This window comes from Colobus angolensis, unplaced genomic scaffold (assembly GCF_000951035.1).
Source record: "Colobus angolensis palliatus isolate OR3802 unplaced genomic scaffold, Cang.pa_1.0 Scaffold7, whole genome shotgun sequence".
NCBI lineage: Eukaryota > Metazoa > Chordata > Mammalia > Primates > Cercopithecidae > Colobus > Colobus angolensis.
In genome coordinates, this window is record NW_012120709.1 from 26,623,525 (window position 1) to 26,651,371 (window position 27,847).

The 27,847-nt window shown below is 55.0% G+C and overlaps 1 protein-coding gene across 1 annotated transcript; it reads right to left on the reverse strand.

Moving 5' to 3' along the window:
- TRIM29 (tripartite motif containing 29) lies at positions 1-27,824 on the reverse strand. Its single transcript, XM_011926963.1, has 11 exons — positions 27,679-27,824; positions 26,532-27,441; positions 17,759-17,854; positions 16,404-16,637; positions 14,723-14,921; positions 11,979-12,080; positions 9,693-9,785; positions 7,388-7,486; positions 4,074-4,150; positions 1,134-1,203; positions 1-529 (listed from the first exon to the last, which is right to left on the reverse strand). The coding sequence occupies exons 2-10, from the start codon at positions 27,333-27,335 to the stop codon at positions 1,141-1,143; spliced, it is 1,767 nt and encodes a 588-aa protein (XP_011782353.1). The 5' UTR covers positions 27,336-27,441; positions 27,679-27,824; the 3' UTR covers positions 1-529; positions 1,134-1,140.
- Between the last annotated feature and the right edge of the window lie 23 nt (positions 27,825-27,847).

The window sequence follows — 27,847 nt, forward strand, 5'->3', positions numbered from 1 at the left end:
TGACAGATCAATGGTTTATTCCAAAGGGGAAAGCCCAAGCTGGATGCCTCCCTCCCCGACCCCTGCAAGCTGACCCATCCTTCCAGAGTCCCCACAGCCCTGGGGCTGTTGAGACTGGAAAGGTCCCCACTGTGCCGCTCCTGGTTTTGTCTCGTCTCTAATCCCTGGGCACCTTGATATGCAACATGGGTGGTAATCGGAAGGAGGGGGCAGCCTCTGATGGGGCAGTGGCTAAGGGTGGGGGCAGTGTGTGAGGCACTCTTCGCAGCCAGCCCAGCCACACTCTCCATCGCCAGAGAGAATGCCAAATGATAAACTGAATGAAATTCTACAGGCAAATGGTACAGCGGCTGGGAAATGGTAGCTGGGCCAGTAACTGTTTTCATGGGTGGATCATATCGTGTTAAGGGAATTATTTATCCCAGAAGAGGGAAGAGAGGAATATCTTGGCTAAGGTCATCCTGCCAGTTAGGAGAAGCCACCCTCCAGGGACCACAGACTCAAAGTGGCTGTGGTGGAGACCCACTGCCTGCGGAGGGCGATGTCAAGACACTGAGAGGTTTCCGTCTGCAGTGGCCAAGGGCTGCAGGTTCTGTCACGCTGGACACTGATATGTAGGACTACAGACAGCATATAGGGCCAGTCCTCTGGGAAGCAGGAGGTGGGCCATGTGAAAGGGAGATGCGTGGCTGTGCTGTCCAGGTACCTGCTGGCAACACTGGGGGATGGGGCTTTGGAGAGAAAGGTCTGTAGGCCTGGAGACAGCGGGGCATGGGCAGGAGAGGCAGGCTGATACCATGCGGGTACTCACTGCTAGCTCCCAGATCCAGCCCGAGAGGAGGAGGGTGGTGGGTTAGGGCAGTCCCCACCTATCTCACCCCTGTGATGCGTTGGCCTCTGAGCACAGGAACGATGTTGACCATCTGAGGTCATGAGGCAGGAAAGGAGTCTGAATGGAGTGTGGCCAGTGGGGAAGTTGGAGAGGCCAGAACCTCCCCGAGAGGCTGGTAGAGGGCTGCAGAGGGCAGGTGCAGGACCAGGCTCCCTTCCACCCAGACAAGCACAGTAGCTTAGAAGGCAAGAGCAGCAGGGTTAGAAGGAAGAGCAGGGGTGTGGCGCCTCATTCCTTCCGCCAGGAGCTCATGGGGCTTCGTTGGACCCAATCCCGTTGCCTTTGTTGACGTAGAACGGCCGGTAGTGAGACTGTGAGGAAAACAAGAGTGGTCAGGGAGGCCAGATGACAGATGAGCCCGCTAGCTAGACCCACCCTATCCTACCCTGCCCCAGGAGGTAGCAGTGATCCAAGCCCCGACAATTCTAGGAGCCTTTTGGCCTGATCTGCAAGATCTACCTACCCCGTGATCAGGTGCTGGTCCCTAATGTCAGGATTTACAGGTTTGAATCCTAATTGGAGTCCATTCCCATAGTTAGTGGGTGAGCTTGAACCTCAGCCCCTCATCACACTGGTCGAAATTTCTCTCCACAGCTCAGGAGGTTCCTCCAGTGCTACCACAGCTGCTATTTATATAACACTTTCTACTCCACGGAACTTCACAGCACTGTGCTGAGGGCTATATGCGGATGCACTCATTTAATTTTTACAACCACCCAATTACATAGATTACTATTATCATATTCATTTTATAGTTGAGCAAACCAAGACACAGAGAAGCTAGGCAACTTGCCCAAGGTCACTCAGCTGGTAAGCAAGGAGCCGGAATCCAAGCCCCAGCAGGCTGCCTCCAAAACCCACACCCCCAGCCCCCAGTTCTCGGCATCACTTCTCTTATGGCAAGGGCTTCCAGGATTTTCTTTGGCTCTTTCTGCATAAACCTCCCTTACAGAGGGGGTGCAGGGAGGGTAAACAACTGCCCCAGCCCAACACAGTCCCAGGCTCCCCACAGCCCTGTGCCTCTCTCATCCTGCTCCTCCCTCCCCCAGCCATTGGTATTCAGGGAGCATCTCTGGAGACAGAGCCCAGTGACAGCTCTCCCAACCTTCTCCGTATATCGTATCTCCCAGTAATTTCATGAAATCAGCGTGCCCCGCCCCGCCCAGATCACTTCATCAGGGCCCTGAGGAGGCAGCCCTCCAGGATGGAGTGGAAGAGCACGACTTAGCTGCTGCTCACCCATGCAAGCACCATCAGCCCCTGGAGGGTCTCAGGAAGAGGATTGGTCCCTGAGCTGGGTCAGAGGCTAAGCCCACCCCCATGCCCTGCGGATCCCAATACAGGAGACATCATTTGCCCCCTCATACACACACCCCAAGGGTGCACTGCCCTTGGCCCTGTCTGCCAGGGAACTGACACCTCCTGGTCAGCTCCTTGCCTATGCCTGGTCCACAGCAGGACTTGTGGGCCTGAGGGATGCTCAGACCTTGCTTAAACCACCTATTAAACAAAGGAAGAAACTGGGACCCAGGGAGGGGAAAGAACAGCTACTTACTGGCAGAGCAGGGCCTGGACCAGGTCTCCTGACTCCCAGGGGCCAGCCGGGACCCCAAGCAATTCATAGGGCAAAGTGAATAGATTTGGAAATGGCTGAAGCCTTTCTTTGAGGAAGACTGGGTCAATAATATGGGTTGCAGGTCGATGAATTGCATTGTCTGGTTAAAAGCCCAGAGTGGTAGGTGGGCATCAGGGCAGAATGCTCCCCTCATCCTTCCCCTCCCTGGCTTGAGGTCACAGCACATATGGCAGTTGGAAAAGCCAGGAAATCATCCTAATTACAGATGGGAAAACCGAGGCACAAAGGAATCATTCTTCCTCACGCAAGGTCACACAGCAAGTCAGTGAGACAGCTGGGGCCAGCCCCCAGGGAAACTGATTCCCAGCTCAGCCTCTCTGCACCCCAGCACCTGCCTCCACTCTCCCAGCGCTGGCTGCTTGCTGGACACCAGAACCCTGCCCTGCCAGGGGCCTCAAGGTGCTGATGAGCCTTCTCTTCAGGGTCCCAGGCTCTGAGAGGGTGGAAAAGTATGTAGTAGGGAGGGGAAGGACTGAGTCTAGAATAGAAACCTTCTTTTATCTCCCCATATCTGCTTTCTGCAGTCCGGCTGTTGCAATGCCCCTGGGCCCAGCTCCAAATTACACACACAATCACTTAGCTCCCATCGCCAGCAATTAAAGATTCTCTCCAATTAAACTATCCCCAGCCATTCTTTGTGGGCCAGGGCAAATCACCTCTCCTGCTCTGACCTCCAATTGCAAGGACAGCAAGAGCCAAGGGCTCCGGCCCTGGTTCCAGCAGAGCTCCTGATGCCACCCACTTGCCACGGCAGCTGGCTGACTCCTATAGCAGGGCCTAGAATGGACCTTCAGGAGCAAGGCATTCAGGCACATGGGGGCTCTGCATGTGAACTACAGTCCCTGATCACTGAGCTCTCAGTCAGGGTCAGATATGTCAGATCTAATGGGCACTGGAGATCATCTCAGTCCCCACATCATAAAAAGCAAGAAAGTGTCTCAGAGAGGGTATCTAACTTGTCCAGGATCCCACAGTCAGCAGGTGGCCTGGACCCCAAAGCCATGCGTCCCTGTCTTGCTGCTCTTCTGATATCCCTGGCCTAGGGTCATTAGATATGGAACCTAAATATATCTATTCCCAACTTTCCAGCCTCTCCCGCCCCCACACTATCACTCCAATGGCCTCTATGCTGTCAGCACTGGAGAACTGCCCTGGGGAGGTGGGACCTATCTCTAGGAGGAGGCCTGTCCTCCCGCTGGGCTGTTTTACAATCCCAGAGCTGGCAGAACCCAAGCTGCCATTCCACTAGCATAGGCATCCAACAAGCATTCTCCAAATAAAAACCCCAAGGCTGCCCACTTTATAGATCAGAAAACTGAGGTCCACACAGTGTGTGCTTAGCCAGTCCCCTGCCCATTAGCCCTGGCTCTCTAGTACCCTCTGCTGTGTGCAGGTATTCAGGCCACTGCTGCCTCCTTCTCTACCCCATGGCCCAGAGAAGTCATCATCCTCCCACAGGCCCTGGAACCTGTTGCCCCCAGGGAGCCCCCTTCAGTGCCCAGGTCTCTGGATGTGCCCAGGCCCTCCCGGCAGCACTTCCCTTACCAGCATAGTCTGCTTGCCAGATTTCCAAGTCTGGGGCTGGGCCTTGGGGCTTTGGCTCCGCATGAGGGAAGGATAGCCTGGGAAGACAAGAGACTCAAGTCAAAGGGAGCACCGCTGGTGGTCAGGGGCCCCCGGGGCCGGAGCAGCTCAGCTGCCTTCTCCAAAGTGACCACCAAGCATCATCTAGCCCATTACCAAATGCAGCCGCCTGAAGAGGCGTGCAGCAGCCAGGGCGCCACAACCGAAATTCCTGGGGAGGCTGGCCAAAGGGAGGAGGCAGCAAAGCAAACAGAAGGAGGAGGAGCTGGCCGGGTGGGCTGGACCAGGCAGCAGGGGAGTATCGCACCCACATCCAGTGCAGCATCACACTGCTCTGCAGGGATTTCCACTCACCTTCCCCAGAGGTTTACACCACGGGCCCTCCCCTTCCCAGAAACCAGGAGCACCACGCATAAGCATGACCTGCCAGAGTTTCCTGGCAGGAGGCGCTCACTTGGACTCCCCTGTGCGGTTTGGACGATGCTTCCCATTCACAGAGCCCCACTTGTGCCAAGCACTGTGGAAGGGATTTTGTAGACGTCTCCTCAATGAGCCTGGCCCCTGTATCTATGAGCTATGAGCTCAGCAGTTTGCCTGAGTTGCACAGCTTACAAGCAGCAGTCAGGATTCCAAACCAGGTGCTGCCAGACTCCAAAACCCAAATTCACGTTTTTTCTCCCCGGCTCTGTGGCCTCTCTCCTGTTTCACTAGCCAGAGACTAGGGCCTAGAGAGAGGCAGGAATTTGTCAGTGTGGCCACCACCCAGGGTTAGGACAGCAAGCCCGAGAGGCCCACGGCAGGTGCGCTCTCTGAGCTTGGTTGCAAAGATGCTAGTCTAAGGCGGGGCCGCCCTGACTCCCTCCGCCTCAGCCCAGACAGACCAGAAAGGAGCTCTGGTTCACAGCACAGTGAAGGCACTCTCAGTGTCAGCCATCAGCCTGCAGGGAGACCTGGGAAGACACAGGCCGTGACCTGGAAACTGAGGCCCTCAAGAAATAAGCAGGGTCTGTCCTGGGCCAGATCTCTGTCCAGTGAGAGGCTGCGGTCTGTCTTGGGGAAGCCCCTGTCCTGCCCTGCTCTAAGCGAGGATGAGCAGGTCAGGCTCATGATGAGCACTGCCAGGCTGCCTGTTGGGCTGGCCCTTCCCAGGTTGGCACTGAGCAAGCAGGAGGGGGAGGAGATGGAGCAAAGAACCTGGGTCTCTTCCTGCATCTGGGGGTGGGGGCAGCCTTGGAAAGGGGGGCATTCCAGGGATCATGAGTGGAGATTAAGAGGGGTAATTCAGGCCTCATCTCTCAGTTCCCGGAAAGAAAATCCCACGCCAGCCATGAGAGAGGGGAGAATGGAAACAGGGGTGGGGTTAGGGTGGCCCAAGTCACCCGCCTTGTGTAGCAGGCAGAAGTCCAGATAGAGTGTGCTGGGGTGGCAGGTGGGGCATGCATCCCTCTCCAGGGAACTCTGGGGAGAAGGGACCGGCACACCCTAGAAGTGGCAGAGAGCTCCCCATGTCCCACCTGCCCCGCTGTGGGAGAGAAAAGGGGAGGAATGGAAACATGGGCAGGTACCGGGATTATTTTTAGACAGCCCACTGCGACCCAGTGGTTTGGAAAACTCTGCAGTGGCCTGTCCCAAGGTGGTGAACTGATAGGGGGTTTTCCCAGTGCCTGCTGGGAGAGAGAGACGCATTAGTGGCACAGTGCTGGTCCCACGAGGGGCCAAAAGGACCCACCCCTCATTCTGGGGGCTGCTCTGAATCACACCTGAGGGCGGCCACCTCCCCTGCCAGGTGCTCTGTGGTCCAGGCTTGAGCAGAGAGCAGGAAGTCCTGGAGCTCCCCAGGCCCGGATCAGGGCTAGGACATGCCCGGGGCTTCTGCAGGCTGGGACCCTCCACCCACAGTCCTGTCTCCTTCATCTTGCCGGCAGCTCCAAGAATCCCTGCCCTGGGTATAGTGTAGGACTCTGGGCCAGAAGGGACAGCTGAGTGACGAGGCCTCAGAGGCCACTGCTCAGGGATCTGTCTGCCCTGCATAGCCCCTTTCCCTCTCCTGAGCCCACCCAATTTGCTGATCTTGACTTCCAGGCCAGATGTTTGGGGTGCCAGAAGAGAGACAGGGTTACTCCCACCACAGCCATTAGAGCTGTCCCTGGGATCTTTCAGGAGATACATGAGGGCCTGGGGCCCATAGCTGGGGTCTGGTTCAAGCCTGCCCCCTCGGGATGCCCCCAGCCCCAGGGGACAGGAGGCATCGACCACTGTCCCTTGTCAGAGTGCTGGAGAGCACCGCAGGCAGGCGGGGGACAGAGTGCCAGAAAAGAGGATCAGTCTTGGGGGGCCTTAGGGTCGTCTGGTCCTGCCTTTCCCAAAGGAGCGCCTGCAGGATTGGCTCTGCAGGATGCTGGCAGGTGCACCATGGCCACAGGACCCTAGAGCCGGCCAACGCTGGGAGTTAAATAAACTCTGCAGTAGGAGAAGCGGCACCCTGAGGATCAGAGAGGTCGGGTGCAGGGGGTACAGGGTGTCCCCCAGTCCTGACCACTGAGAGCTGTTGTTGCAGCGTGTAGGTAGAGACTAGAGAGCGGTGAAACAAGCCCTGGGAAACGATGATGTGGTGGCCCAGCCCCCACTCCTGCCCTCATTTTCAGCAAAGACCATGGCGGCAGCTCCCGGGCTCTCATCTGGCCCCGTATCTAGGAGCTCAGCAGTTTGCCTGAGTTGCACAGCTTATAAGCGGCAGTCAGGATTCCAAACCAGGTGCTGCCAGACTCCAAAACCCAAATTCACGTTTTTTCTCCCTGGCTCTGTGGCCTCTCTCCTGTTTCACTAGCCAGAGACTAGGGCCTAGAGAGAGGCAGGAATTTGTCAGTGTGGCCACCACCCAGGGTTAGCACGGCAAGCCCGAGAGGCCCACAGCAGGTGCGCTCTCTGAGCTTGGTTGCAAAGATGCTAGTCTGAGGCGGGGCCGCCCTGACTCCCTCCGCCTCAGCCCAGACAGACCAGAAAGGAGCTCTGGTTCACAGCACAGTGAAGGCACTCTCAGTGTCAGCCATCAGCCTGCAGGGAGACCTGGGAAGACACAGGCCATGACCTGGAGACTGAGGCCCTCAAGAAATAAGCAGGGTCTGTCCTGGGCCAGATCTCTGTCCAGTGAGAGGCTGAGGTCACTGGACAGGGAGGTGAGGGAGGAACTAGCAGCTCAGGGAAGAGACCCAAGCAGGGTTTGGGAGGTGTGGGGCAGCTGTGGAGGAAAGCAGGGCCAGGGTGGACAAGCTCACCTTTCAGGGAGAAGGAGGAGCTGCCTTGGACGACGGGCAGGTCATTGTCAGAGCTCTGAATGCTGGAGGAGTACTCCCAGACCCGGGAGGTGTAGTTACCTGGCAGGGCAAAGAAGGGCTGTCAGGCCCCCACAGCTGGGAGGGGGAGAGGAGGCAGGACCAGGACACAGCCAGGTCTGTGACTCTCCAGCCGCTGGCCACAACTTAATCCAGGATGCCACCTGTGATCCCAGTGATACCTCACCCCCATCCTTCTGCCACCATAGCTATCTTTCTAAAATATAAAGCGTAGTCTGGTCCCCGCCCTACCTAAAGACCACTGTCCTCAGAATAAGGCACAACGTCCCAAGCACAGCCCATGGCTCTGTCCTGAGTTGCTCTCCCCAGTCTTCGCCACACACCCACCATCTCCCACTTCTTGGCTTTGCCTCTGCCCTCCCTCCACCACTGGACATTCAAACCAGTGTCTGAGACACTCAGTGTCTGAGACACTCCAGCTTCTCTCCTGCCCCAGGCTATGGACCCAGACCCTGTCCTCTGCCTAGGACACTTCTCCTGCTTCCCACCCTCGGTGATTCAAGGGTGGGGTCTTCAAGTGTCAGCTTACATGGCACCTCCCCAATGTCTGCATGTGCCTCAGTCCCATCCCCACATCATCCTGTACCCCCTACCCTCTGGGTGGCAACTATATGTTCAATTGTCTGTCTCCCGCAGTGAGCTCGCATGAACTAGGAATGTGCCTGTCTGGTCCCTACATCACACCTGGTGCCTGGCACAGAGCCTGGTTCCTGGAAGGTGCTCATTGTATGGTTGATGGACAGAATGCATGAACCAATGAACAAATAAATACAAACACATCCTAAAACTTGGGGATGAGACAGTTGATAGTTGCCAAGTTGAATAGGCTAGCACACGCCTATGTGCAGGCATGTCCCATAGTCCAAAGGAGAAGGCAATGGGAAGGGGGTGGGAGGAGCTGCTAGGGCACTCAGAGGGCACTGGAGTGGGGGGCTCAGAGCCCCCGTGGGTGATGCACACTTCTCCAGCACCCCCATCTGTCAGGCTTGAAACATCAGTGACCTCCTTAGTCAAGCTCACCCCTTGGCTGCTTGTGGGGAGGGCTAGGGGCTGACTTTTGGGCTCAGGGGTCAGAGATGGCTGGGGCTGGCCACCTGCCTCTGTGCAAAGCCCCCCCACAGGGATCCCAGGCAGCTTCTGTAGCAAGGCCTCAGTGAGCACGTCCAGCCAGGGCTCTGCGAGGCCAGACACCTTGCCCTTCTGTTCACTCATGCCTTTAGTCTCTCTCTCAACGACTGCTTCCTGACCCCCTCCTACTTTTGAGCTCTGGGCCTGTAGCAGCAAACAGGACAGACACAGCTCTGTCCTCAAGGTGCCCATGGTCTACTGCATATGTGGAGGAGGGGGTGCCGCTGGTCACGGCTGTGAATCCAATCCTGGATGTAGAGGCCCAGGCATTGCTGTGGTGCCCCTGACCCTCCAGTCTCCATGGCACTTGTCCTCACAGAAGAGTCCTCCAGTGCTATGTCTGGGGCGGGGGCTGACCCAGTCCCCTCCTTCCCCGTGCATGGCTGGCATGTGACCAGGAGCCCCCAGGACAAAACCAAGGGCTCCCAGAACCAGGTCTCATTGAGTGGATGGCCCTGCCCTTGAGCAATGGTCCCCTCGGAGCACTGGGCAGAAGGAGACCCTGAACTTAGCAGCTCCCCCTAGGGAAGCCACGTCCCCACCCCCATTTCATCTCATCTAGGTCTTAAGGTGCTGCTCACTCGCCTCACCTCCTGGAGCTCCAGGGCCAGTCCCATTTCCTGCCATGCCTTCCTTTCCAGTCACAGCCAAGCTAACAACTAACCACTGTACAACTTTTCATTGCAGAAGTATGCAAATCAGTAGATTCTCTTTGGGCCCTCGTGCCCTCATACTTGCTGGGGGGGCTTCCCCACACTTAAGCCCAAGGTGGCTGCTCAGCTCCAGTTTTCCCCAAATCCTTCCTCAGGAATCAGAAGAGCATATGGACTCAAGGATCTCCAGGGATGCTGAGATTCCTGGCTATTTTTCCTCCAGCCTAACTAACAGTGTCCCCCATGCATGTACACACACACACACTTTAAGCTCGGTAGGTAGGAACCCTCTCCACCCGTGTCTGGGCCCCCCACCCATCCCAGCTTCCCACATTCATCTCACACTGGGGTCTGAACCCCGTGCCCCCTGGCCTCACCTCTACGCCCCTCCTGCCTGGACAGCCCCACATGAAGCCTGTGCACCCACGAGCTGAGCCACCACCTACCTTTGGTGCCATAGAGATTGTTGAAATTCTTCTGGGTGGTCTCCTTGGTGAAGCGGCCGGGAGATGAGGGCTGGTATGATGTCCGGGCCCCACCTGTGAAGCAGATGAAGGGGGCTGTCACTGCAGAAAACGGTCACATGCAGGACTCCTTGCCCCCAAAAAAGTTGCCCAAGTGCCCATCACGGGACCTGGACTCTGCCATTGAGAGAGGTCCTTTGGGTCTGACATAAGGCAATCAACTAATTTATCACCAAAATTGGCATGCTTTTGAAGAGCAGAAGGGCTCTGTTAGTAACCGTGAGGAGAGCATCAGCATAAACCTGGAGAGGCCATGGCAACCACGGGGGCAGAAGCGGTGGGAGATCAGAGCCTCACTTCACAAGTGCTTTCCTTTCCATACACCTGGGCTCTCACAACAGCCTTGTGAGGAAGCAGTGGGGACTGATACCCCCACTGATACCCAGCTGAAAACAATGAGCTCCCCATGTGTATTCTGGTCCTCTGTTACCTCTGTCCTTCCCCACCTGACCCTCAGATAACACCACACCCCCAGTTCTGGCCCTGCCAGTCCTTCCTGTAAGCCTTTATGCCTGTGGTCCCTGATGCCCTCTGCCCATCGCAGTCATGCCCCTCTACTGAGCACAGGTTCCCGGAAACTCACCCCTCCTGGGAAGGAGTCACAGCCACTGTCAATCCCACTGACCTCAAAGCTCCCAGACTCAGGACCCAGTCCCTTTAGGGGCCTTGTTTCTTTCATCTCCTTGGTGACTCCTTGGTGTCCTCCCCACACCTCCACCCTGAGCCTGGGAGCTCCCCGAGGGCAGATTTCCTGTCCCTCCTGTCCTCGGCACAGGCTACCCACAGTGCTTGGGCAGGGATGCTGGGGGAACCTGCTTCTTCCATCACAGACATCATAGACTGACTCACAGCAACAGAGCTGGGAAGTTTCCCAGCATGTGAGCACAACCTCCCCTCTCTCTTCAGATACGGGTACTGAGGCCTGCCCAAGATCCCCCAGGCCCTAAGCCCTCAGGGTGGCATCATAGTAGGTGCTGTTGTTCCCTCCACCCCCTCCCACACCTGCAGGAGGCTCACACCGGGCCCTGAGTCTCCTACAGAGCAGGAGAGACCCACAGGAGCCCATCAGGGCACTCGATGGCACCCCAGGGCCTGGTCCATGGATGGTAGGGAGAGACAGGGCTGGGGCGAGGCCTGGTGGGGGTTCTGAGGAGAGGGTTGCTGGGGCTGACTGGTTAGAACAGCTTATCCTCTCCCAGAACTTGCCCAAAGGCACCCTGGGCAGGGAGGAGGCAGACTGGCTGGCTGGGGCCTGGCCCACACCAGGAATGTCAGAGGAGGGAGAGCCCAACAACCAAGAAGCCCAGGGGTTGTTTTCAAACTGGGTGGGGCGGCACAGGTGCTTTTCTGTTGAGCTCATCTCTCCAAATCCCCCAAGCCTCTCCCATTGTGTGTGTGTGTGTGTGTGTATGTGTGTGTGTAAGACATGTGTGAATTACTGATTAGCTCCTGGAGGCTTCCCTCTCCCCAGCCCCTGTGCCTTCCCCATGCCTCCCTCCTCCCCCAGCCCCACTCTCCCACATGCACAGGCACACACCCTCATGGTCCGAGGGTCGGCACACCCGCCCTTATGTAACGGATATTGCTGTGGTTTGTTGCTGGCGCCCAAGAATGAGAGGCCACCACAGGACAAGGACAGGCAGGCACTGGTCTATGCTAGGCCAGCACCTTGCAGGCTGGGACTGTCCAGGGCCTGGGAGGGAGGGCCAAGGGGGCCAGGGTGCAGAGCCAGGAGACTCAGAAGAAGAGGCACTGCTCACCCTGCCTAGGGAAGCAGAATGGTCCTGCGGTCAGCAGCTGTCTCAGAGGGCTCAGCCCCTACAAAACCTGAGCCAAAGCAAAACACAGCACCAGCCTGGCAGAAGGGAGCCCAGCAGACCTCTGGAAGGAAAGAGGAGCAGAGGTGCAGGCTAGAAGTGAGAGGGCAAGGAGGGCAGAGGGGCTGCCTGTGTGGCCAAGGAGGAATGCCTCTGAGGAGCTGGCACCAGGTAACTTCTCGTTCGAACCAGGACGCTTCTGAGAGCTAACGCAGACGCTGTTCATAATCACATCAGGACAACATGCAGATGCCAGGACTTTCTCAGGCAAACTGGACATACCATCACCCCCACCCAGAAGGAACCTGGCTGAGAGTCACTGCGTGGACTTTGGGGGTCCCCTGGGCAGCAGGAGAGATGCTGGGTCTGAGGTGAGAGGGCTCCCTCTTACCTTTGGGTGTCAGGTACATGGAGTATCTCTTCATGGCGTCCGGTGCACTCCACTCACCCCCGAAGCTGTTCGTGTAGTTGTTCATGTAGCGATGGTCACCACCTAGGAAGGAGAGGCTTGGGTCAGCAGAGGAACCAGGTGGGAAGGAGGAGACAGCCCACTGGGGACTTTGGGGGCTCAGATGAGTCACCCCATAGTCCACCCCCTATGTCCCAGGGAGAGCCAAGTCTCCGAAACCTCCAAGAATATGACGCCCTGACAGGCATCTGCTCGGTTCCTGAGTTCTTGGTGGAGAGGGTGTCTGCAAAGAGTCATCCACTCTCTCGGATGGAGCCCTTGTGAATAAGATCGTGTGCACAGCACTTCCTAGCACTTCACCTTTACAAGGTGCTTCAATGCCCATTTCTTATTTGATCCATACATCAGCTGTGGTTATATCCCCCTGAGATAGATAAGGAAACTGAGACTCAGGAAGCAAGAGAAGCAGCTTGCCTAATGTCACATGCCAATACGGGCAGAGTTGGGGATTGAGCCCCGGCCCTCTGCTTCTGGGTTCAGTCCCAGCCACTGCTGGCAGCCTAAGGTGAGGGGATGAGGTCCCGGTGTTGGCCTCCATGGCGCAGGGATCCAGGCAGTGGAGTGAGCTGCTATGGCGAGGGTCACTCACCTGCAGACCCCCTAACTCAAACAGATCTGCTGCTTGATGCTTGACTTCCCTCAGCCACCTCCAGTCCATTCCTTTCTCCTGCGACTTCCCCGTGTTCTACTTTCCCTGTCCTTCCCTCTCTTTCTCCTGAGCAAGAGGAGGAATGTGCCTGAGACTCTCGTTCTTCATCTTCATCACCTGCACCTGTCAGTGTTCTGGTGCAGAGTAGATACTCAAAGAATAAACAAATACCCTCCTAGGTGTTAGCCCAGCCCTGTGCCCCACAGAGCCCAGGATGAAGTGGCCTGGTGTCTCCTAGCACAGGGGCCTTTGAGGTGTGGACGAGTTCCTGGTCTGGTGGGCAGGCTGGCATCAGGGAGAAGTGGATGGTCACTCCACTGTCTGACTCACCGGCCACCACCTCCTAGAGCAGACACACTCCCAGCATCCACACAGCAGCCACACAAAAAAACAACATAGAGGCAGAGGAGCCGCCCCCACGGCCCCAGGCACAGGTGTGGGCCACTGAATCAGCAGTGCCCATCCCTGCTCCTGCTTGCCACCTCGCCACACACCTCATACAGGACGCAGGGCCACACCTGTACAGAGGCTGTGGCCAGCATCGTGACCTAGAAATGGGACATTGAGCGGCCAGGAGGCTGAACAGTTTCTGCAAGGCTCACTCTACCCCAGTCGAGGCCATCCCCCCAGGCCTGGCCAGACCTCACCGGAGGGGCTCCCCTGCCGGGTTTGTACCCCAGGGCTGATGATTATCACACTCCTCAACCCCACTGCTGCAGCCACCGGCAGCTGCAGCTTCTCAGATGAGAGGGCACAGGAGACTGAATAGCAGAGTGTTCAACCCCGCCGTACCCCCTACCGAGCTGTGCGCCCTATGAAAGGATGCGTCTCTGAGCCTCAGCCTTCTCACCTGTAAAATGCAGTACACCCCGCAGGGAAAATAAGGTAATGTGCATGAGGAGCTCAGCGAAATGCCCAGCATCGAGGGAACACTCAATCATTGTCAGCTGTCACCATCACCATTAGCATCATCACTATTGTCATTAGAAGGAGGATTTCGGGATCTGAGTGCCGTTTGAAGCCAAATGATTGTCTTGCTGAAATGGCTTATCTGTCCTTGGGTGTGATTGAATGTCCCCCACATTTCACAGGGACACTGTGTGATACTGCCATCACCAAGGTGCACAAATGGCCTCCTGAACCCCAACCCTTCCACACACTCCTATCCCCCTCATCCCCTTCTCCTCCCCCAAAGAATCATATGCTGTGTCTGGAGAGCAATCAGGGGTCCTTTCCTTTGGGGTATTCATGTCTAGCATTCATTAATAAGGCTGTACTCTCAAGGCCCTGTGCAACGCCTGGGACATTGGGTGGGGCCTTGGGGAAAGTGCCCAGGCTTCAGGCCCTAAAGGGACTGGGTGGAAAAGGACTTAACAATGTTGTTTCTCAGGTTCAGAGGTTTTCTGTGAGATGATTCAGTTGACCTCTGAGGGGACAGCATGACTCAGAAGAAGAGCTGACTTCAGGGGAGCTGGTGAGTCACAGAGACAGTGTCCCACCATCCCCAGCCCAGCCCACCAGGCCAAGTCCAGCCTCTGGGCTCAGCACTGCTCAGCATGGCCATGATGACAGGCAAGTCCTCCCTCCAGGCATGGCTGCAGTTCTAGGTCACGTCTGCTAGAGTCTGCAAAGCCACCAGTTTGGAGTCTGGCCCATACCAGGGGCAGGATCCACACAGCTGCTGGGCTGGGCCCGGCAATTAGATGTAGATCTGAACAAAACCAGTCTCTGAGTTTGATGGGCAACCCACAGAGAGGAGGCATTTGTGCAGCCAGTGCCCAGGATGTCCCTGCTCTGGAGGCCTCTTGCTATAGCTGCATAACTTTGGCAGCAAGTTCAAAGGAGGGGGAGGGTTAGAATCCCTGTATCCTAGTCCAAACAGCCTGAGGAAGGGTGGGTGGGTGGGTAGGAACAATGAGAATAAGCTCACCGGACGCCAGCCCATGTCAGGCAGCAGGAATTGATTTGAGAGAGAAAGGTCCATGGCCTTGGGGCCCAGCCACGAGAGGGGACCTACCGTTCTCCATGTGGTTCCTCTCAATGAAGTTACGGCTCAGGTCCGCCTTGCACATCTTCTCAACGTGGCGCATGCATACATTGAGCAGGTCGTCCTTGAAGTTGCCTAGCGACTGTCCCAGGCCCTCCCCCTCCAGCAGGACATGATAGGTGGGCAGGGGTGGGGGGAGAGAGTAATTGCTCATCAATGCACCAAATTCCTACCAAGAAAGGAAAAAACCATTAACTGCCTGGGTCTTCATGAGCTATGAGGACTCTTCTCTGCCAGGGGCTCTCACAGTGCAGCTGGGGGTCTCAGTGCTGCAAGCCCCACTCTTCCTCACTGGACATTTGTCTCTTCTGTAAAGTGAAAAGGTTCAGGTGAAACTCACTGGATGCTAACACCCCTGGTGGCACTGGCATTCAGATGTGTGACTCCACGACTCCCACCGCTAAAGTGGGTGCATCTGTTTACCTCATAGGGTTTGTGAGAGGGACACAAGCTGTGAAGACTGGGAGTGAACGCACTAAAGAAATGCAAGGAATGACTATGGTATTCGGGGTCAGCCATGGTGGTATTTCTCTCTCTCTTTCTTTCTTTCTTTCTTTTTTTTTTTTTTTTTGAGGCGAAGTCTCACTCTGTCGCCCAGGCTGGAGTGCAGTGGCGCGATCTTGGCTCACTGCAACCTCCGTCTTTCAAGTTCAGGCAATTCTCCTGCCTCAGCCTCCTGAGTAGCTGGGATTATAGGTGAGTCCACCATGTCTGGCTAATTGTTTTTGTTTTTGTTTTTGTAGTAGAGATGGGGTTTCATCATGTTGGCCAGGCTGGTCTTGAACTCCTTATCTCAGGTGATCCGCCTGCCTTGCCCTCCCAAAGTGCTGGGATTACAGATGTGAGCCACTGCGCCCGGCCCACAGTGGTATTTCTACCTTTACATGCCATGCTCAGTGCTGCCTTAGCACTGCTCATTTCCCTTCCTCCTCACCAAAGACTGTTCTCCCTCTCAAATCCTAACCGGCCTTCAAGACCCAGTTGCAACTCCACCTCCTCCACAAAGCTGTCTTAGCTTCCTCTAGCCTGCCTGCCCTTCTCTGAGCTTCTACAGGCACTTATCTCCTGAGCCATATGCTTTATCATTTAATTACACACTTTTCTATATTGTTCTCTAATTGTACATGTCTTATCTTCCCAGCTGGATTGCAGTTGCTTGGGGGCAGAAACCATGTCTTGTACTTCTCTATTCGCCACAGCACCTAATAGAGTACTGGGCATGCAGTAGTATCCAAAACACTCTAGCAGATGGAAGGATGAATGGATGAATAGACAAATGGACTAGATCCAAGATAACAAATAGGCAGCACTCCTACGCCACTGCCCCTCTACCCGATTCACTGATCTCAGAACTCTTTCCTACTGAGCCCACAGCACTGCTAGATCATATCAACTGAAGTTCATAAAAGGTGATATTTGTGTGCCATCTTGAGAGTAGGTAGAGAAATGGATTAAATTTAAAAAATTAAACAGAGAGAATGGCGCTTGGATAGATGGATGAATGGATGGATGGTTGGATGGCTGGATGGTGAATGAATGGATAGATGAATACGTAGATAAGTGGATAGGTGGATGGATGGATGATGGAGGCGGGTCTCGAAAAGTGCACGGGGAAATTAAGGGCTTGAGTGACAGAGGAGTGGCTTGTTACCTGAAGAAACAACACAGAGTCGCTGATGCTGTGCAGCTGCTCCCGGGTCTGCTTGTCCTCATTCAGCACCTTGGCCCTCTCATCCAGAGCATCCACGATCACCTTCACTTGGTCCACAGCATCCTGCTCCCGCTGCTCCAGTGCAGCCCTCACTTCCTCCTTTTGCTTCTCCAGGTCCCGCACGAGGTCCCGGAAGTTCTGTTCCAGGATGGCCTTCTCATTGGTGGTGAAGCTCTAGAGGTCCAAAGTCAGGGAAGGGATTAGGCAGGGCTTTAGTTAGGGAAAGAAATCTAGCTAGTTGGGTATGTCTTTAGGTTTCCAGCACAGGGTCAGGGCATTCCCACTACCCTAACCTGGCAAGTCTGTTTAGCCAAGAATCTCATTCAAAGGCATCACTGAGGGATGCCACCTACTGATAGAGATAGCCAGGTTTGTTCACAGCCCACATTCCTATCATGGCTCCTTCTTCTTGGTGAGTTGATATGAGCCATCATTCCCTGTGGGCCCCAAAGTTCTCCCATGGGTCACAATATGCTCCCTGAAACTCTAACCAGAACCAAACATCTTCAGAACATGAATGTATATGTAGAAATGTGTATTCATGGCTCAAGCCTGTAATCCCAGCACTTTGGGAGGCCGAGACGGGCAGATCACGAGGTCAGGAGATCGAGACCATCCTGGCTAACACGGTGAAACCCCGTCTCTACTAAAAATACAAAAAAAAACTAGCCGGGCGAGGTGGCGGGCGCCTGTAGTCCCAGCTACTCCGGAGGCTGAGGCAGGAGAATGGCGTAAACCCGGGAGGCGGAGCTTGCAGTGAGCTGAGATCCGGCCACTGCACTCCAGTCCGGGCGACAGAGCAAGACTCCGCCTCAAAAAAATAAAAATAAAAATAAAAGAAATGTGTATTCAGACAATTAATGTGTATGCCAGCTGTGTATGTAGTCAGGGTCAAGCAGGCAGTGATTTCAGATTGTAGTTTGCAATTACCCAAACCACGGCAGACACATATTTAGCCACAATGGCATAAGTAGAGAAGAAATGGTGTGTATTTGGTGGCTGGAGAGTCTGGTGGGCAGAACAGACATTGGAGAACATCAGAAGACACACTGGGGTCTTTACTTGCTGGGATAATATGAAATGGGTATTAGGTCACAGACAGGATCCCACCTGAGTGCCTGGCTCAGACTGAGAACAGCAGTCAGTGAGAATGTCAGAGGAAGTGGGAGAAGCCAGAAGAAACACATGTGGGATGTCTATGTGTGCCTGAGACTCAAATGGGAGCCAAGGCCTGCCTCTTTCCAGGCAGGCCTGGTGGGGTAAGGGAGCAGCAAGGTGAGCTTGGGGGCGCTCACCTTGATGCGGTCCTTCTCCTTCTGCCACTTCTCAGCTTCATCCTCAATCTCAATGATCTTGAGCTGCAGCTGCTCCTTTTGCAGCGATAGCTCTGTCTGCAGAGAAAGAGCCAGGATTGGAGAAGTCAGGGGGAAGAGATGGAAGAGAACCAGAGAACAAGGGAGCAGGTCCACCCAGGGGCACACTGGCAGCCAGGGCTCATCACTCATCTATTCAGCTCTTCATTCAGCAAACATTCATCAGGACCTCGGATATGCCAGGCACCATGCCAGTCGCCAAGGATCTAGCAGTCAGTTAAATACCATCTTGCTATATTCTCAGGCCACTAGGGCTGGATATTCTAGCCTTGTCTTTTTAAGGGCTAAACCTCTGCTTGTCTCCTCCACCCAGCATAAGCAGGAGGGAACTCATTTTCAGGGTGCTTGCCCCTTTCAGTGGACCTGCAGACACTAGGAAGAGAAAGGAAGGGGACCCAGCCCAGCTCAGCCCAGCCCAGCCCAGCCCAGGGAGTGTCTCATGGCAGTAACAGTGTGCAGCGTTTCTATGGCATGACATAGGGCTGTGTTGCAAGCAGCAGCCAGGGTTGCCTCTGGCGTGGACTCCGTCTGGGCAGGCACAGCTATAAAACCTGTTTATGGGAAAGGGAAGGCATTCTGCAGTTTTGGCAAGACAGGGACTTTTATCCAGGGGCTCTGGGGAAGGAGAAGGCTAGAGAGGAAGGCAGTGTAGAGTGGAAGAAGGGGTTGTAGGGACCCCTGCTCAGGAAGAGGACACAGACTGTTGGGGTCTGGGGTGGTTTAGGAAGAGGTTGTATCAGTAGTGTGCTGGGACATTAGCTTTCGCTCCCATACGCACCTTCCATTTGGGGAAGTGCCCTTCTCTGAAAAGCAGCCACAATAGAGACAAAAGGAGAGGCATGAAGCTAAGGCCAGTCCCATCCAGCCAAGCCTCTGTTCTGCTGGGCTGCCCTGTAGGACTCTCAAAGCCCCTTCCAGCATGGACAATAGGTGAATGATCTCCACCTGACAGAACAAAGCATCCAAGGGAGCCTTGGATTGCTCCAGATTTCCCCACTACCACTGGGTTTTGAAGGCAGAGTCCCACCCCTTTCTCTGGTCATCTCCTTGAGGAGCCCAAAAGAATAGTCAAGGTGAGGAAGCCACAAACCTCTAGGAATGTGAGTTCCAGCAGCAGGAGTCATGAGCACTTGGGCACGTGCATCACCACACGGCACAACTTCTGAACGCCCCACCAGGCCAAGGGAGGGCTAACAGCGGACCTGCTGCAGGCACCCAGGGAAGTGGATCCGATGGCAGACAGAGTTTCCCTGGCTTTCTTGGAAAAGGTGCCCAGAGGGTGGGGAAGGCATGGGGCAAGAGCCACAGAGCTTTCCAGACAGTCCTTGAATTCCTGGCCTCTCCACCCCCTACCCCACCACATTACTGGGCTCTCCAGGCAGGGAGATTCAGAGTTGTTCTCAGTAGCATTTGCCCCACCAGCGATGGGCTGGAAATGCCATAGCATGGAAAATACCATCACCAGAGATGGAAAAGAGGACCTAAGGAGATGAGGAAGGAGATTTGGCCCTATCTCTGGAAAAAAGGCTGGAGAGAAGCCAGCAGTCACTAAATAAGATGGTGAGAGAGTTGAAAACAGAAAGGAGGCCCACCATAAGGGCAGAAACTAGACTGTCACACTCTCTGAGGATGCAGAGCCCAAGAGCCCAGGAAACACAGGCTGGCAGATCCCACGGCCCCAAAGGCCTCCGAGGAGGCTGGACCCGGCAAGCAGATCTCAGCTGTGAGGAAGAGTCCAAGAGAACCAAGACGGGGGTTCTATCCCAGGCACCTTTCTCACCCTGGAGAACTCCTGAGTGAAGCCCGAGGTCGAGGAACAGCTGGAGGCCCCCAACCTCCTGACCCAGCTCAGCGATGGAGGAGTTGGCACCTGGGTTCCTCACCCCACCTTACCACCCCCAGAACAAGGTCTGATGGAAAGGAACGCAGAGAACAAGAGCACAATCCCTCCCACCACAGGCCAGGGCCCAGCGCTTGTGAAAGTCCTGTCTCAAATAGGGGATGGGCAGCCCTTCCATGAAATGAGCAATGGTGGGCTCAGAGGGAGCTCACCAGGAGCACAGGACACAAGTGCCTCTGAAAGTTGCCTAGCTTCTCTGTGCCTCAGTAGCCTTGTCTGGTCCATGGGGGGCAGGAAGAGGACCTGCCTCCCAGGGAAGCTGTGGGATGCCCTGGGATTGGGAGTGAAGCACCCAGAAAGCACCTGGCACAGCGTGCGCACTGTCTGAGCAATGGTCCCCATTGTCACTGTTGTATGGGAACCTTCCGTGGACCAGGGGCCAGGCCAGGTGCTTTCACTCACACCATGCTTGCAGCAGTGTGTGCAGTGTGGTGAGCAGGTGGGCCCGGCATTGGCAAGTGAGGAGCATGGCAGGTGTGATCAGGTGAGGTGTTGGTAGTGTTCAGTGGTGAGGATAGTGTATGCTGTTGGATTGGGATCCAGATGGAATGTGTACACTGTCCAGACACAGAGTGAACAGTAGGGAGTGCACAGAGGCTGGTGAGGTCAAGACACTGGGCTGAATGCAAGACGGAAGCATAGCTCGTGGATAATTGAAGATTAGAGGACACTGGCGGAAATGAAGGAGGAAAAAAGGGGATGAGGGTGGACTAACCACCTGCAAATGGAAGAAGGTCTGACCAGAGAAGGTGAGGGCTGCATGGTTGGGGCTACAGAGGAGGAAAGGTCTCCCCAGGTGAGCATGGATTCACTGGCCAAGACAGATGAAGGAGACAGAGTTCAGGGATGCAGAATTCAATGGGGATTAGAACAAAGAAGTGTCTAGGCCAAGGGCAGGGTGATGCCAGTCCCCCTGGAGTCCATCCTGTGTAAGGGAGCCAGGGAAGAGGACAACAGGGCTGAGCACCGAGGGGTGGAGAGCAGAGCCAGAGGTGTTGGCGGATGATGTGGAAACCTGTGAGGGCAGGGTCAGAAGGGGAGACTGTCTGCAGCTGTGGGTGGAAGAGTCGGTCAGGGTGGAGGAGAGACTTGGCCTTCTATTTCTTTGGAGCACTGAAGAAGTTGGACACAGGCTGGGAAAGGGCCTTGTTCCCACAGCACGTCTTCCAAGACCAGACTGGCAGGACCCAGGGGGTTCTTGGAGTTCCCTTGGACTGGGAACTCTGTGCTGCTAGAACGCTCCTTTATCACCTCCGGGATAAGTCCTACCCTGTCAGGGGCAGAGCATTTGGGGTGAGACCTAGGGATGCACCTCGTGTCTGTTCAGCTCTTGGCAATTTTTCCTGTATAGGAAATAATATAACATGGGAAGGTTTAAAAGACACTGGGCTCTCCTTCAACACTAGTAGAGGGAAGGAAGGGAGTGTTGATTACTAAGCATCTACTATGTGCCAGGACTTTTCTCCTTTAACCAGCAAAAGCCTCCTGTGGAGGTAAGTGGCATTATCCCTCCCCTCCCCGCCCCATTTCACAGGTGTGAAAACTGAGGCCTAGAAAGATTACACAGCATGCCTGAGTTCTCACAGGTGGAAAGCGGTAAGGTCAAGCTGCAACAATAGGGCTCAGATCCTATTCTGTGCCTTAAGAGGCGCATCTAGAGGTGGTGGCACTGGGCTGTCCTGTGTGTCTTCTGTGGCATTGTCCTTCCCCTTCACTCCTGCTGACCTAAGCCCTCCCATGCTCCCTTCACCTCACAGATGGCCCACTATGGCAGTTCCACGTCTTTCCTCTTGCCCCCGCTTCCCTCCCAATTCCCTCCCCACACCCTCCCCATTGTCCTGAGGCCCCAGCTTTCTCTCTCTCTCTCCCTCTCTCCCTCTCCCTTCAGAAAGTGGTTAAAGGCCCTGATGGCTGACAGGGCCTCTGATCTCCACAGTCTCGCCCTGCCCACGCCTCCCTCCTGACTTCCTACTCTCCGCTTCATTCCTCCCTGCCCAGACCTGTCCCTAAATGACTCCTTTGTTCCCTTCTCCCACACCTGTCTGGTTGCCTCTTGCTCTCTGATGCCAGGATCGGGCCCTGCATGGGCCACCCAGCCTTGAAATCCTTCAGCCTTGGGTGAGCAGAGGCTTTCCTGAGAGCAGACGGGTAGTGTAGCAGCTAGCAGCACCTCAACCTGGATGTGGTCTTCAGGTGGAGACACACCTGAGCACCCACCTGGATAGGTGTACCTGCATTGCCTCCAGGGAGGAGAGGACTGGCCATGATCTTCCCCTGGCCTGAATTCACTACAAGGCCTGTCGGCTGTGACATTTGCCAAATGAGCCAGTTAATTGCCAGATTTGTACTCTCAGACAAATGGTAATTATCTGGATAAGAATCTGAAATGCTGGATAGATTTCCCCATTTCCACCCGGACGTCAAACAGCCTGGGATCAGTTAGTCTGCTTAACTGGGATTTACTGTTCCTTTTGCTTCCTCACAGCCTCAGGTCAGGGGAGGGGTGAGACGGGGCAAGGAAGGTATCACCCTGGCCATCTCCAGGCCAACAGTGGGGAAGAGGACAGAATGCCAGGCCCACGGAGTTAGCAGCCCCCTCAGTCTCCCTCACCTTGCAGATGGGGACACAGGCATAGTGGGAACCTCCCCTCCCTGAGCCTTGGTTTCCTTGTGGTGAAATTGGACTAGATCTCTGATTCCCAACCCAGCTACATATTCGAATTCTCTAGGGAGACCTTTAAACACCTCCTTGGGTAAGGACTGGGAATTTTTGTTTCAACAGTTCACCAGCTGATTGTGGTCTGGGGACTGCTGGCCACTGGACTCGGTGGTCCCAAGAAGACCCTTCCGATCCTACAGGAACAAAAAGCCTTAACATAGCGGAGAGGAATCCCAGCTCTGCCAATCTTGAGTGCTGTAACTTGTGTAAGTCTCTTGACGACTTTGAGCTTGTTTCTTCATCTACAGGTAGGACATGCTGGGCCAGGCACTGGCACTCAGGTGTGTGCCATAGACACTGGATTGTCTCCTGCCTGCCTGCCACTTTGTTCCCCTGCTTCCTGTCTCCAAGCCTCTTTTATTTTGTTGTTTCCCCCTTAGCACCCAGAGAGGTCACCCTGCCTCCTTTCTCACCCACCCCGTCCCAGAGCAAGCACTCTCCCCCAAAGTCACCAAGGTCTCCAGGGAAAGTCGGCCCAGCCCCTCCAGGGCACCCTGGCCTTTAGCCCAGCTCCCCTTCCCAAATCCCAAAGAGCTTTCCTGGGCAGACCAGTGCTGCTCAGAAACGCAAGGACCCATGGCTACCCATGCCCAGCAACCAGTGGCCCAGCTTTTGTGGAAGAATTGGGCAATGAGATGAGAAACAAAGTCACGATATGGTGAGAGAACTGAACTGAACCAAATGGTGGAGTTGAGAGAGTGGAGGAGGCGTGAGGCTGAGCCTCTCCAAAGCAATGCTCCTGGCTGAGTGACCTCCACACATGCCTTGTCGTGCTGCCACCCCAGAGCAGGCCAGACCCATGTCAGGGCAAGGCCACCCAAGAGCAGCCAGCCAGCCACCCAGGAGGTCTTAACATCCTGGCCTGCTGAAGCTTGAGATAGGCAGAAGGAAGACCATGAAATACAGACAGGGATGTATGTGTACATTTCAATCCCACCCACGTAACCTAGCCTGGGAAGTGTCCAATGGCAGAGGGGAAGTCAGGAGGACATGTATGGGACCTATTGTGACATTCAGGGTGGAATTGGAAACATGATGACCCAGGGACCACTAGAGGAATGTGCTGTCATATTGTCGCACCAAGCGATCTTTTTCTAACAGAGACTCTGCTCAGAGTCTGTAGGTAGAGCTGAGGCCCAGGAGACGGGCACCCACAGCCCTGGGTGTCATCTTAGCCTCACACAACCAACCAAGGCAGGTCTGAGGCTGTGTCACCTGGGCCTTCACCACTGGCCTGCAGAACAGGTTCTGAACAAGGCTGCTTGCAAACAGCTATGTGTGGGCTGATGTTTGGGTCTGCAGGAGATGCCTCAAAAGGATGCCAGGACTGGCATGCTCATTCACTTTGGCCCATCTACCCACTAAACCTGCTCTGTGCCAATGTCCCCCCCACCTCTGACATTCCAGCAGAGCCAGGCCGAGACAGCCGGGGTGCCCAGCTCAGTCTCCTGGCTGCCTGGCTCCACTTCTCCCTGCCTAGCCCTATGCTGCAGGTGCACATGCGTGTGCACACACACATGCAGGCTACCTGAAGCTCCCACCATCACGGTCACTTTAGGGGACCAGGCATTTTCTCCTAAAGCACACATATCCCAATCCCATCCCCTTGGGGCCCCTTCCCTGAGGCATTCTCAAATCCTGGAAGAGGGCTTAGGGGGCTTCCTCCTCAAACAAGGACCTTGGACAGGCCCCTTCCTTCCTCTATGTCTGTGTCCCTGTTTGCAAGGTGAGGGAATACTCTGTTGGCCTGGCATTCTGTCCACTACGACTTTATGTTGACTGATAGCCACTCTGTGTAACTGGGCGGGTGCCCCCCAGTCCTGCCTGTGTGTATGAGCCCTGCCTCCCAACCTACACCATGAGCCCTCCCTCAGAAAAGAACTGTGAGCCCCTCAGCGGCCCCCATACCGGAACCTGAACTCTGAACTCTGAGCTCCTGGCACATCCAGACAGGGCTGTCCAAGACCTTCCTGCCCACCAGAACCACCTCTTCCAGGGTTACCCAGGCTTAAGCAGAGATATCCTTGGTTCAGTCCAAATTTGAGGCCAAATCCTACATAAAAGATGATCAATAAGAATGTCCTTTGCTTGTAGTTGAGGTGGGAACCTGAACCCTCCGCCTTCTTGACACCTCTTTGCCCCTCCTCATCCTGAGGCCTCAAAGACATTTCTAAGAATCCTATGGCTCTGTGGGGTAATTTGAAAACCAACAATCTAGCCTCACCCCTTGGGAAACTGAGACTGAGAATGGAAAGGACTTATTCACAGCCTTACAGTTAGTCAGAGGCAAAAACTGGGACTGGAACTCAGTCACATTTCCTAAAACCTTGTCTGAGGCTCTGCAATTTCTCAGTTGCTGTGATGAGGATGACTGCCTCTTATTCTGTCTAACCTCCCAAGTAAGCTCCCTAGAATGACTTTCATGGCCCCTGTCCCATCTATATCGCTCAGTATGAACCCTGAGGCCACACTGGGGTCTTCCCCATCTTCCAATGGGGGAAGCTGGAAACATCTTCCTGGGCCAAACAAGGCTTCTGCAAGGGATCTGTGAGTACATTCCCCTCCCTACCTCAGCCCTTTCTGTCCACGGGTGTGGGTGAGAGATGAAAGAAGAGAGTAATCAACCAGCTCCTCCTGGTCAGGAAGCCTGGGCAAGGAGGAATCCTGTGCTGTCCAGATCTGAGACGTGCAGAAGCTCTTCAGGAAAGTGGAGTTCACTGCTTTGGAGGTCAGGAAGGTTTGCCCCAGGAAGGCCACCCATAGCAGGAAGCTGTGTGCCTTAGGGAAGAGTGAACCCCACATCTGTGGGGCCAAGGGCAGTGGCCACAGCTGGGCCCTTTGCCCAAATCACCTTCCCCAGGTATGCTACATCCACAGGCCTGCACTTGCCTCTGCTCCTCCCCATAGAAGTACAGGCACAGGCACATAGAACTCATGCAAACACACTTACGTATCACATATACAAATACATGCAAACATCCACAAAGGCACAAAAACACCCACGTGCAGATAAAATAAACACATATACAGATGCTCCTCAACTTGTGATGGGGTTATTTACCAATAAATCCATTGTAAGTTGAAAATGTGATAGGTCAAAAATACTTTTAATACACCTAGCCTACCAAGCATCATAGCTTAACCTAGCTTGCCTTAAACTTGTTCAGAACACTTACATTAGCCAACAGTTTGGCAAAATCTTCTACTACAAAGCCTATTTTGTAATAAAGTGTTGAATTTTATGGAATACTGTACTGAAAGCCTAGCACTTTCACACCATCATAAATCAAACCATCCTAAGTCAGGGACTAGCTGTACATGTACACGCCATCCACACACAAACTCCAAACTTCCCCAACAGTGTCCGCCTGCAGGAATAGGTGTGTCTACACACAACCACACATGCAAAACACAGGGCCCAGCTGAGAGAAGGATAAAGGAGGCTGTGGAGGAAGTCAAGAGACCAGCTGAGGATCAGCCAGAACAAGCAGCCACTGCACCACAAATAAAAACTACAAAGACAACAGAAAGGACATTTCAGTGGACCCCAAACTTCTCTCTTCTAGTATCTTTCCTCACCCACAACCCATTCCCCAGGGGCCAGACCCACTCAGGTTAGAGGAATTATCTCTTCTTCAAATCAAAAAAAAAAAAAAAAAGCAGCAGCAGCAGCGGAAGAAGAGGAAGAGGGAGAAGGAGAAGAAGAAGAAGAAACACCCCAGCCAGGCACAGCGCCCAGGAGTGAGTTCTGTGCCATTGGGTCATACTCTCTGACCTGACTTGAAATTATCCTGTGACTTTGGTCAGGCCCCCAGTCTTTTCTGAGTCTCCATCTGCTCATCTAGAAAATGTTCCTGTCTCCTGAGACATTAGGGGATTGGGGAGCCACCTCTGATCCCCAGGTGGGATTAGGGGGGACAGGGGGTATGAGGGGAAAGAAATGTTTTCTAAAAGAGCCAAGGACAGCAGAAACTTAAGCCCCAAACCCGAGGAAGCCCCAGTGAAGAAGATGAAGGTCGGAGGGGCGGGGTGAGAGAGGAGAGGCCTGGAGGGGCAGGAGGGGCCCCAGCACTTACCTCCTTCTCGGCCTTGGCCTCCTCCACCGTCACGGTGCTATGATTCTTGTGCTCTTGGAACATGCAAAGGTAGCAGATGCAGCTCTGGTCAGTCTGGCAAAAGAGCTCCATCGTCTTGCCATGCACGGGACACTTGCGGGCCTCAAAGTCCCGGATGGGCTCGAGCAGCTGGTGGTCTCGGAAGGCGGCGCCCTCCAGGTGGGGCTTGAGGTGCAGCTCGCAGAAGGAGGCCTGGCACACCAGGCAGGACTTGACCGCCTTCTGCTTGTTGCCGATGCAGGAGTCGCACAGCACCTCCTCTGAGCCAGACTTGGACCGTGAAAACAGGCCCGTGTCGGCCCGGGGGTAGCTGTTCCGCCGGGTCTCCCCCGGCTCCATGATGGACACCGTGGGCTTCCGGGACTCTGAGAAAATGGACTTGCGCAGCTCGCCCTTTTCGGCAAAGGTAACGGGTGGCTTCTTGGCAGCCCCCAGCTGGAGCCCTGCGTACGGCGACCTCTTGCCTTCCACAGAGTCCATGCTGAAGTAGTTGGAGTTCTTGTCGTCCCCGGACTCGACAAACTGGATGATGGGTCGCCGCCACTCATTGCCCGCGAACAGGGCGCTCCTCCCTTCCCCTGGCTTCAGGGCACTGCCCAGGCTCTTGCCCTCAGCTGCCTCCCCGCCGTGCCCGTTGGTGGTCTTGGCATCCTTGCCGTCAGTCTTGGTGCCATTCTCCAGGCTGCCATTGGGGCCCGACGGGCTCCGGGCATCCCTGGCTTCTGGGCTCGACCCGTTGCTCCTGGAGGCATCTGCAGCTTCCATCTCAGCGTGCTTGGCTGATCTGTTTTAGGCTTGCCGGGGTTCAGGATAGGTGACCTCTCTGGCTGGCGAGAGGCAGGGAGTGGGGCAAGCAGCTACAGGGAAACACCTCACAGGTGTATCTCGGCAGGGAGCAAACACCTCACAGGTGTGTCTCGGCAGGGAGTAGGGGAAGAGATACACCTGTGAGGAGGAGGAGGCGGAGGAGGCGGAGGAGGAGGAGTGGGAGGAGGGGAGGAGCAACAGGCACAAGCCTGACACAGCGGGCCCGGGAGAAGCAGGCAGCCCCGCAGCCAGCAGAGCAGATAATTACACAGGAACCACGCCCTACACATTCATCCCTAACCTGATTTTTAAAAGAAGTGTTTTTTTCTCCCCCAGCTTAATTATTTTCCACAACTCAGCAACCAGTTGGGCTGCTTCCCTCTGACGCACTTGCTTCTCATCCAGGGAGCCGGGAGTCTCTGTCTTCACAGGTGGGCAGGCTTCACTGCACCCAGAGGCCCCTGGGGCAG